The sequence below is a fragment of the Mercenaria mercenaria genome, unplaced genomic scaffold, assembly GCF_021730395.1.
Source record: "Mercenaria mercenaria strain notata unplaced genomic scaffold, MADL_Memer_1 contig_3125, whole genome shotgun sequence".
Taxonomy (NCBI): Eukaryota; Metazoa; Mollusca; class Bivalvia; order Venerida; family Veneridae; genus Mercenaria; species Mercenaria mercenaria.
The window spans coordinates 7,091-19,294 of record NW_026461237.1 but is presented as its reverse complement, the minus strand read 5'-3'; the positions used below and the strand labels follow the sequence as shown (position 1 = coordinate 19,294).

General features: G+C 36.8%; 1 protein-coding gene across 1 annotated transcript in view; it reads left to right on the top strand.

The window, feature by feature from the left end:
* Positions 1-11,633, top strand: part of LOC128552755 (hemicentin-1-like) — a gene marked incomplete at both ends in the record, with an annotated part of 51,861 nt that extends 40,228 nt beyond the window's left edge. Inside the window, 2 exons of the mRNA XM_053533814.1 lie at positions 2,018-2,356; positions 11,310-11,633. Of these exons, the coding sequence (XP_053389789.1) occupies positions 2,018-2,356; positions 11,310-11,633 (663 nt within the window). The remainder of the gene's footprint in view (positions 1-2,017; positions 2,357-11,309) is intronic.
* Positions 11,634-12,204: the final 571 nt, after the last annotated feature.

Below are 12,204 nucleotides of genomic sequence, written 5' to 3'. Positions count from 1 at the left end.
TAAATTATATTTATAAATGACGTGATCTGCTAAAACATAAAATGTGTCCAGAAAGTTCCGAATTTGAATGTTATGCCAATTTTGGAAAAGTGCTGCAGGCATTTCGACGATGCCGCAGCCCCTTCGAGTTGCCGCAGGCACTTTCAAAAAGTATTTGGACATAAATTTGGCCGAAACTAGACAAACAGACAAATGGAAGAACAGAAAAACAGAAGGGCAGAAACTAAATGCCCCCATGATACTGTGATAAATTGACTTTATAGTTGCAAAATAAAAGGGACCAAACCTTTGTTACACTTTAAATATCCATCCATTATGGTGGTTTAGGCTATATACCAATAAAAAAAAATCATATAAAATTTAGCTACTTCAGAACAATTTTGTTACAGTTTCTAGATTTTCACTCCGTCGTAGACCTATTTTCCACAACATATCCATACATTTCCTTCAAGAAAACGAAAAGAAAAAGGGGTGTTGAATAGTATGCAGTGAAATGCAAGTCAACTGAAGTCAGGTACCCTCATATTGCCACATTTCAGAAAGCGGTCCGCAGAATAAAAACCCTACATTCGTTTTCACGTAAAGCAACTCGAAAACATGCGAATATTAGCATGAAAAGTGTCCTTTTTATGTACAATTCATTCCACGAGTGAAATAATGCCCATTTGGCTCCCGATTTATGCGCAAATGCGCAAAAAATGAAAAAATTAGGATGTATTTATTAGGGACTTCTTTTGATACACCATGCAAGCACATTTTTGACCAAATTACTGCATTAATATAACCTCTGCCACGAGATAGGTAGGTAGCTGTCGCGATACTTTAGGAAATTATCGTGATAAAGCGAAGTTTTCTAATAAGAGTCTCAATAGTCAAAAGTTTCCTGTAAATATTATTGCGATGATTCAAATTATAATCTCGATACCATTTGTGTAAGAGCCCATTGTGGACAGCTAGCTGACATTTACTAGCTAGACAGTTATTTCGGTATAAAATTAGAAACTATATTGATGTTTGAAATTTTCTTTAGTTATTTTAATAGTCTAACGTTTCCTGGAAATATCAAGTATATCTACAAAAAAAAAAAAATATTGTTAAAATTTTTTCAGAAAAATGGAGAACTTAATAAGTATAGCTCATAAACGATCAAACGGGAGAATTTTAATAGTTTTTACATGTACGTAAAAGCCTATTTTTTTCCTGCAAACAAAACTTCGAAAAAAAAAACCATATCGAGCAGCATAGACTAAGGACGGACAGAGAAGGCAATTTTCAAAAAAGCATAATGTTTGGGAAATACAGTTTGCTTCAACTGACCGGAACAATTGCGTACTAGAGTTTAAGATTACCCGCGAAGATAAACCGATTGCTAAACTTTTTTATATTTGTGAATATAAAATATAATCATACGAATGCGAGTTATTGGAGATTTGGTTAGTTATGGGCCAAATTTATGAAACTTTTCGAAGTGCCTGCGACACCTCGAAGGGGCTGCGTCACCGTTGAAATGCCTGCAGCACTTTTCCAAAAATGCCATAACGTTCAAATTCGGAACTTTCTGGACACATTTTATGTTTTAGCAAATCACATGTCATTTATAAATATAATTTACGACGGCAGAGACGACATCGTTTGGGACAGTGAAAAGAAATGAGTTCAAACAGTCACTTATGTGAAAAAATCACGTTTCATTCCCAACTTATTTGTCCTTACGTTTCTAGGAAATTGATCATTTGCCACAACCTTTAGGATGGAAATGTAGATAAGATACATCTACACCCCGCTACATTCCCCGATTTTTGAAAAAAATGCTTCATGCAGTAACAAAATGACAAAAATGACAAAAATCACTCACCGATCTCGCTCGTTTTGTAAACATTGACGAAGTACCTGCGGTACAGGAAGCGAAATGACTTCAATCCTCGTCGGCACAGGCAGTACGGAAGACACTGTTTAGTACCCGTGAGTACATCATTCACTTGTTTTGTATAGCTTTTGGTTTTAATCAATGTTTCAGTATCACCGAAAGTACTACATGAAGGGACATACACATTTGCAGGGGCAGTAGGAACATCTGTAAATATTACAATTCCATTCTACAGTTATCCAAAGATTAAGCATGTGGGATTTAGACTAGAAAATGGCTCTGAAATCACTAATTCTAGCAAATACGAAGTATCTTACAGGAAACATAATGTTACGTACAAGTTTTATAATGAACCAGTTGATCTTGAAGGATACATTGCTGTATTACATATAAAAGATGAGGAAGTGTCAGATTTCAGAAACTACACTTTAGTGCTTCAAAATGATATTGGACCACCGAAGGAATGGATTCTGGAACATGTGTCAGAGAGTAAGTATTTATCTGTTTGTTTATTTTGAAGTAAATTGTAGTAAACAAATGACATGTTTCCATCAAGAGTTGTATGCAGACATTTGAAATGTGTGTCTTCACTTAATTTTTAGCTCACCTGTCACATAGTGACAAGGTGAGCTTTTGTGATCACCCTTCGTCCGTCGTCCGTCGTCAGTCCGTCCGTCCGTGCGTGCATCTCGTGCGTCAACAATTTCTTATCTGCACGATAGTGGTTTCATTTATGATTTTATTTTAACAAAACTTGCACACAACTTGTATCACCATAAGAGCTCGGTTCCTTTCTTGAACTGGCCAGATCTCATTACAGGTTCCAGAGTTATGGCCCCTGAAGGGGCCAAAATTAGCTATTTTGACCTTTTCTGCACAATAGCAGCTTTATTATAATTTGATTTTTACCAAACTGGCACACAACTTGTATCACCATAAGATCTTGGTTCCTTTCTTGAACTGGCCAGATTCCGTTATGGGTTCCAGAGTTATAGCCCCTGAAAGGGCCAGAATTAGCTATTTTGACCTTGTCTGCACAATAGCAGCTTCATTTATGATTTTATTTTAACTAAACTTGCACACAACTTGTATCACCATATGATCTTGGTTCCTTTCTTGAACTTGCCAGATTCCATTATGGGATCTAGAGTGATGGCCCCTGATAGGGCCAGAATTAGCTATTTTGACATTGTCTGCACAATAGCATTTATGATTTGAATTTAATCAAACTTGCACAAAACTTGTGTCACCATAAGATCTCGGTTCCTTTCTTGAACAGGCCAGATCCCGTAATGGATTCCAGAGTTATGGCCCCTGAAAGGCCAAAATTAGCTATTTGACATTGTCTGCACAATAGCAGCTTCATTTTTGATTTGATTTTAACCAAACTTGCACAAAACTTGTATCACTACAAGATCTTGGTTCCTTTCTTGAACTGGCCAGATTTCTTTATGGGTTCCAGAGTTATGGCCCCTTAAAGGTCCAAAATTGGTTATTTTGGCTTTTGCAGCCATATAGAGTCTTCATTTATGGTTTTAATTGATACAAACTTCCAAAATAACTTTAATTCTTGGATTCCATGACAAATCAGATCCAAGCGTAGGTTCAGAGTTATTTTATATCTGATTACCTCCCCTGATTGTAATCAAAATGGATTTATATCAGTAAGTACTTATAGAACTTATTTGAAATTTCATTATTGTCGTTAGTTGGACTGAGCCAATCAGGGTAGATATATAACTATGGACTGATTTTATGTCAAATTACCTCCCTTTATTTCAAATTAAAATGGGTATATCTCCGTAACTAATGAAGATACTGATCTGAAATTTCATTTATGTCAACAGATTTGGCAGATCCCTCTTTTGTTCACTTACAATAATTTTTTTTTATTACTTCCCTTTTAAGTTACTATAAATAGCTTATTTTTAGTAACTTTTTATTATTGGCCGTAGGGAAAAACCGAGACCACTTTTCTGTGGTACAACATGGATGGTACCTCTAATTTTTAGGTGTATTTTGACATATCTGTCCCTTGTAAGATTTTTTTTTCTTTTTGGTTAAATTTCTTCCCTTTGTTGTTACTGTCCTTTGGACTTAGATATTTTATCTGAGGACCTTCTTGTCCTCAAGTGCAATGACAACAGGTGAGCGATATTGGGCAATCATGGCCCTCTTGTTATAGTGAGCTATGTCCTTTTTTCCGTTTCGAGAAAAATGCCTTAAAAGTTTCAACATCCCTTATTTTCGTTATGGTTGGTCTTTTTGAAAAAATAAAAATGCAGCAAGAAGATGTTTATTATTCTTTCTTGACACATTTAATACCGATATAAGGAAATTATGTACACGACCCCTACTGACTAAGGGGTTACCAGGTCAAAGGTCAAGGTCACAGGGGCCAACGTTAACTTTTTGCTTGAATTTTTTGCATGAAGGGACTTTACGCGCGAACCACTGCACCCAGGACCTTCAAACTTCACCTGCTGATAGTACTTGTTGAGTACACCACCCCTACTGATTTGGGATCACCAGGTCAAAGGTCAAGGTCACAGGGGCCAACGTTAACTTTTTGCATGAGGGCACTTTACTCGCGAACCACTGCACCGAGGACCTTCAAACTTCATCTGCTGATAGTACTTAATGAGTACACCACTTCTACCCACTTTGGGGTCACCAGGTCAAAGGTCAAGGTCACAGGGGCCAACGTTAATTTTTTGCATGAAGGCACTTTACTCGCAAACCACTTCACCCAGGACCTTTAAACTTCACTTGCTGATAGTACTTATTATGTACACCACCCCTACTGACTTTGGGGTCACCATATCAAAGGTCACGGTCATAGGGGCCAACGTTAACTTTTTGCATGAAGGCACTTCACTCGCAAACCACTTCACCCATGACATTCAAACTTCACATGCTGATAGTACTTATTATGCACACCACCCCTACTGACTTTTGGGTCACCAGGTCAAAGGTCAAGGTCACCAGGTCAAAGGTCAAGGTGCTGCTGGGGCATTTGTCACCATTAGTGACAGCTCTTGTTTAATTTGGAGATAGCTCAAATATGAAAAATGTCTTATCAATATTTCTGTCTATTATAGTGCGCTAAGTGATAATAGCGCAGTATGAAGTTAAAACAATTGCTTCCAAGTTTTCTGTTTTTAGCTCATCTGATTTTTTGAAGAAAAAAAAGATGAGTTATTGTCATCATTTGATCGGCGTCGGCGTCTGCGTCTGCTTCGGCGTTGCCTGGTTAAGTTTTATGTTTAGGTCAGCTTTTCTCCTAAACTATCAAAGCTATTGCTTTGAAACTTGGAACACTTGTTCACCATCATAAGCTTACCCTGTAAAGCAAGAAACATAACTCCATCCTGCTCTTTGCAAGATTTATGGCCCCTTTTGGACTTAGAAAATATCAGATTTCTTGGTTAAGTTTTATGTTTAGATCAACTTTTCTCCTAAACTATCAAAGCTATTGCTTTGAAACTTGCAACATCTGTTCGCCAGCTTAAGCTGACCCTGTACATCAAGAAATATAACTCCATCCTGCTTTTTGCAAGAATTATTGCCCTGTTTTGGACAGCTTTTCTCCTAAGCTATCAAAGCTATTTTTTTAAAACTTGCAACTCTTGTTCACCATCATAAGCTGACCCTGTACAGCAAGAAACTTAGATCCATTCTGCTTTTTGCAAGATTTATGGCTCCTTTTGGACTTAGAAAATATCAGATTTCTTGGTTAAGTTTTATGCTTTCTCTTAAACTGTCAAAGCTATTGCTTTGAAACTTGCAACACTTGTTCACCATCATATGCTGACCCTGTACATCAAGAAACATAACTCCATCCTGCTTTTTTCAAGAATTATTGCCCCTTTTAGACTTAGAAAATCAGTTTTCTTAGTTGAGTAATATGTTTAAGTCAGCTTTTCATATAAACTATCAAAGCTATTGCTTTAAAACTTGCAACATTTGTTCACCATCATAAGCTGACCATGTACAACAAGAAACAAACTCTGTCCTGCTTTTTGCATGACTTATGGCCCCTTTTGGACTTAAAAAAATTCAGATTTAATGGTTAAGTTTTATGTTTAGGTCAGCTTTTTTCCTAAACTATTTAAGCTATTGCTTTGAAACTTGCAACAGTTGTTCACTATCATAAGTTGACTATGTACATCAAGAAACATAGCTCCATCCTGCTTTTTAGCTCACCTGTCACATAGTGACAAAGTGAGCTTTTGTAATCACCCTTCGTCCGTCGTCCGTCGTCAGTCCGTGCGTCCGTGCGTGCGTCAACAATTTCTTGTCTGCACGATAGTGGTTTCATTAATAATTTTATTTTACTCAAACTTGCACACAACTTGTATCACCATAAGATCTCGGTTCCTTTCTTGAACTGGCCAGATCCCATTATGGGTTCCAGTGTTATGGCCCCTGAAAGGGCCAAAATTAGCTATTTTGACCTTGTCTGCACAATAGCAGCTTTATTTATGATTTGATTTTTACCAAACTGGCAAACAACTTGTATCACCATAAGATCTTGGTTCCTTTCTTGAACTGGCCAGATTCCGTTATGGGTTCCAGAGTTATGGCCCCTGAAATGGCCAGAATCAGCTATTTTGACCTTGTCTGCACAATAGCAGCTTCATTTACGATTTTATTTTAACCAAACTTGCACACAACTTGTATCACTATAAGATCTTGGTTCCTTTGTTGAACTGGCGAGATTCCATTATGGGTTTCAGAGTTATGGCCCCTGAAAGGGCCAGAATTAACTATTTTGACCTTGTCTGCACAATAGCAGCTTCATTTATGATTTGAATTTAATCAAACTTGCACAAAACTTGTGTCGCCATAAGATCTCATTTCCTTTGTTGAACTGGCCAGACCCCATAATGGGTTCCAGAGTTATGGCCCCTGAAAGGCCAAAATTAGCTATTTTGACCTTGTCTGCACAATAGCAGCTTCATTTATGATTTGATTTTAACCAAATTTGAACACAACTTGTATCACCACAAGATCTTGGATCCTCTCTTGAACTGGCCAGATTCCTTCATGGGTTCCAGAGTTATGGCCCCTTAAAGGTCCAAAATTGGCTATTTTGGCTTTTGCAGTCATATAGAAACTTCATTTATGGTTTTATTTGATACAAACTTCCAAAATATCTTCAACAACAATAAATCTTGGATTCCATGACAAATCAGATCCAATCGTAGGTTATTTTATATCTGATTACCTCCCCTGATTGTAATCAAACTGGAAGTACTTATAGGACTTATTTGAAATTTCATTATTGTCATTAGTTGAACTGAGTCAATCAGGGTAGATAACTATGGACTGATTTTATGTCAAATTACCTCCCTTTATTTCAAATTAAAATTGATATATCTTCGTAACTAATGAAGATACTGATCTGAAATTTTCATTTATGTCAACAGATTTATATGGCAGATCCTTCTTTTGTTCACTTACAATAATTTTCTTTTTAATTACTTCACTTTTACGTTACTATAAATAGCTTATTTTTAGTAACTTTTTTATTATTGGCTAAAACCGAGACCACTTTTCTGTGGTACAACATGGATGGTACCTCCAATTTTTAGGTGTATTTTGACATATCTGTACCTTTTAAGAATTTATTTTTTCTTTTTGGTTAAATTTCTTCCCTTTGTTGTTCCTATCCTTTGGACTTAGATATTTTTTCTGAGGACAAGAAGTGCAATGATAACAGATGAGCGATATAGGGCCATCTTGGCCCTCTTGTTGCAAGAATTATGGTTATTTTTTGACTTAGAAAATCATAGGTAGGGCAATTTTTCTATTATAGAAAAAAAATCAGATGAGCGTCAGCACCCGCAAGGCTCTTGTTAAAAAATGATTTATCTCGAGTGGATGTTTACTAAATAATACTAAGTAAATAATACTAAATATTAAACTTTTGAATGTACTTTAGTTTTTAGCAGTGAATTATTTCAAATGATGATTAAGAGTGTTGTTATTGTTAATGTTGTTGTGTTCATTTTAACGCCATTTTCAGCAATCCTACAGCTAAAAAAGGCTATTTTAGCTTAAATTTACTCGTATTTATTTACATCGATCATGAAACAAGGTTTATATTAATCACGCTCGACCCTTCTTCCTGGGCTGGTTTTCCAGTACTCGTGTCTATTTAGGGATTGGAGAAGTAGTTGAAGAAACACGACGTTTCCTCATTTAACCGCCTCACAAGATTCCATTGCAGACTAAGCAGACCTAAACCGTTTACCAGAACTTGGTATTTCCATATTCGGATATACTTTGTGCTTCCGGAAGACCATACTACCACCATTTTGTTTATTTGTTTGTTTTTGGAGTTTAACACCCTGTTTCAACAAGTTTTCAGTAATATCAAGGCGATTAGTTCAGCACATACCGTTTTGGCCAAGTCACACAGTTTACCATTACTTGGTACACAATTTCCCACGCAAACCTGGGGTTAGGGGAAATGTCAGTGTTGCTTGCTCCATTACGTCAATGAGCAATCTAAATTTAATTGAAACTGATATAATCTTCGGATGTATTTTGTTCTGGTGAAAAGTCATCTTACCAGAAAGTAATTAATTTCCGCAATCATGAGATTCTTTAATGGACTTCAAACATATATAACCAAACGCCATGGTTTGAAAGAACATTTTATCAAAACACTGAAGGCAAAACTATGGAAGCTTCTATTGGGCACATGTATGTTTCTTGAAGTTTATTTCTCACAACTTGTCGCCATATATGTCAATTGTTTTGACGTTGTATAATATATATGATAGATGTTATATATGATAATATTATCACTTACAATATGTTCTACTGATCCTTTGATTGTAACATGTCGACATAAATGTATGCGTCATACATAATACTTATCGGTTATCAAAACACCGTGACACCCATACTGATATTTTGTCGTCAAATAATACAGAATATTTTTCCATTACAGCTTCTTTTTGTTGTTGGCCTACTATGCAAATGTGTGGCTCTGTGGCTGTGTTTTTGGTGCTCTGTGCTTCCGAGAAGTCTACCCTTACCTTTTATCTTTTGACTTATATGCTGCTTTAAATGTTCATAATCTATTACTAAATACTACCAGGCTGGCCACTCGCCATTTTTCAACAAATGGAAGTTGATTGATCCCGACTTCGTAGTCCAAACCCCCAAGCACGTCGGTAGCTCTTTTTACCACGTGGTAGTAAAGAGGATGGGGAGTGTTGTTTAGCCAACCAACACCTACCTATCCCCTTCCTTAAAACAGCTATACTAGCCCCATACCTTAATTTCATTTAGCACTAGTCAATGTACTGTGAAATACCAATTTTTATGTGAAGCTTGAAGGCTGTATAATAAATAGTTCTCATGTTAATATAAAAGGTTTACAGGCTTACCATGGTTAAAGCCGAAGGACTGTATGTGGAGTTTCTTAAGTAATTCAACTTCAACTCAAGAGTGATCGGTTTAATTTAGGTTATACAAAACTAAGAAGTATGATTTACTTTTAAAGGTTTATGGTACACTTTTACCCCTTTATAACGCTGTCGTTAGCGTCCAAGGTTCGAGACCGGGGGATCTAGCGGGGTTAAATTTATAACGCAGGTCCGCCGTATATAAAGTATATGCAATACCCCACCCACCCACAGTACATTAGACGTATTTTGAATGCTGCTTCATATTATATAAGAAATTCTAAGCGTATAAACGGGACATTTATTTACCTTATATGCTACTGGAAAATACATTAAAAAAATTATAAGGCTGTGTCATCTTCCCATTTCGTCATAATTCTAAAAGAAAGTTAGAATTGTGTATCCCGTAAGTAAACATATGAGCTGTGCCATGAGAAAACCAACATAGTGGGTTTGCGACCAGCATGGATCCAGACCAGCCTGCGCATCCACGCAGTCTGGTCAGGATCCATGCTGTTCACTTTCAAAGTCTATTGCAATTAGAGAAACTGTTAGCGAATAGCATGAATCCTGACCAGACTGCGCGGATGCGCAGTCTGGTCTGGATCCATGCTGATCGCAAACCCACGATATTGGTTTTCTCATGGCTAGGCTCAATTATAACGCTGTGTGAGAAGCGCGCGGTCGTGAAAATTACAATGCAATTGCAATGCAATACAACAGTGTAGCTGAAGGTTTTTTATTAACTCGTGGAAATAAAAGAAAAGAAAAGAAAAACGCAGACAGTCTTAAAAACATAAATTTTGTATACATGTAGAAAATGGATAAAATAAGATAGAAAATGGTAAAAAAACTAGATCTACGATAATAAAAAGTGAGAATGTGATGATTACAAAAAACGACTGCATTTTATTACAAAACTGGGCATGTTGTTTGATTTTTTATTCACTCAAATTTTCATGTCGTCTGCTGAATTGGTGCAAACTTAAACGGTTTGATATATACTAAAACTCCGAACAAGCCCTCTTTTTCGGGTATCTTTTCGGGCAGCATTGACAAGAATGAGCAAGTTGCTTTTAAAGATCAGATTTTGTTAATGCAGAACTCGATTAATCAGTCACATTTGTCAAGCCAAAAGAAAGTAGAGGGCCTCGTTAAGTGGGTGGCTGATATAAAAAAGGCCTGGAATGAAGATATGGTTTCATATGATGAATTGCTCAATGACTAATACTGAGCTCAGTCTGATCACTCTCATGGCTTATCCACCTTTGTTGGTGATCCCTCCCTTTGTGGTGATGACTTGTCTCTAGTTCAGAGAGATGGATGTTTTTCTGATAGAGAACTTTAGGATGACAAGAATGACTCTAGAAAGAAGATGCCTGTAAAGACTTTTGAATCTAACTGTCTGTTTTCTACCCTAAGTAAACGGTTTCGTTCTGTGGAGACATGTGGGGAGGATATTGATTCCACTTTGGCTAACAACATTACAGACATTTTACGTAAAGAAATTGACGAATCTCAATATGAAGAGATGACTCAGGACGAGAAGATACTACGGTTAGCTTTGATGAAAATTGAAAATACGCGGTCACAGGAGCCTTAAAAGATAAAATGATATGCTCTGATGAAACTGATTTTTGTGCCCCCCATAGATTTGGTCTTGAATAAGAAGGAAAGAAATCGGGACCTTGTTTATGCATAAAACTATAGGGGAGTGTGTGTGTGGGGGGGGGGGGGGGGGGGGGGGGGGATGAAACCAACCAGTTGATTTTTTCCTGGGGATAGGATCAACCGTTTGTTTTTTTCCACTGGGAAGAAATCAACTGGTTGGTTTTTTTCCCCAGAGAAAAACTGACTGGGGAAAAATCTGACCGTTACACTGGGAGAATCCGCTCAAGATATTGAAAAATCGAAATAACCGGAGTCGAAATATTGAGATTTGACTGTATATGATAAAATAAAGGCATCCTAATTAATCTTTTTTTTCCACTATATGTAGATTACTTTAATTTTAACAGGCAAACCTTCAGCTCCAGTAAGCTTTATTTACACTGGCATTGTGGATGATGTTCCTACTTTTTCCCTTGTTGGCGGCTTCAATGGTGGTAGAATCCAAACTTTTATTGTGGAAACAGCAGTGGTTGGCACTGAAAACTGGATGGAGCAAATTAGGTTCAACGAAACAGACAAGGCATTTCTTACAGATGAATCACTAACATTCAACTTTAATATAACAGGACTCGGTCCTAACACATACAATATCCGTGTACTAACAGAAAATTACATGGGAAGGATAGAAGAAGGAAAAGCTCTGACCTTAGAATTTACAATAATATCAAATGGTAGGTATAACTGTTTCTGATTGTGTGTGTGTGTGTGTGTGTGTGTGTGCGTGCGTGCGCGTGTACGCGCGCATTGATTGATATTTTGATTGAATCATTTATTTTTGTATAAGAAAAAGATATGATTTTCTTTTCAGTACTTCTTTCCTTGGTGATTACAAAATTTTAGGGGCCTCGTCATATGACCTATAATAGTCATTGTGTCGGTGTGACAGTAAACCCAACAAAAAGATCCTTTATTTTCTGATATATAAATTGCAAATGATTTTAGTAGTCTTCTTTAAAACTTGATGTCTGGAGTCAAAATATTAAGCCACCTGGCTGAGAAAATTTCAGAAGTTTCCATGGAAGTCACTCCAGAGTATTTGGACAAACTTTCCGGAGTTGGATATGGAATACTGCGGATAGCTGCGGGAAAATGTTCAGGGATTTCCAGAGTAATTTCAATGGACAATTTTTCGGAGTGATTCCACGAACATCCGTGAACAATTTTCCAAAGTTATTCTGCAGTGGTCCAGGCAGTTCAGCTGACAGTATTATATTCAATAGCAATAAATGTGATTTTCCGGCT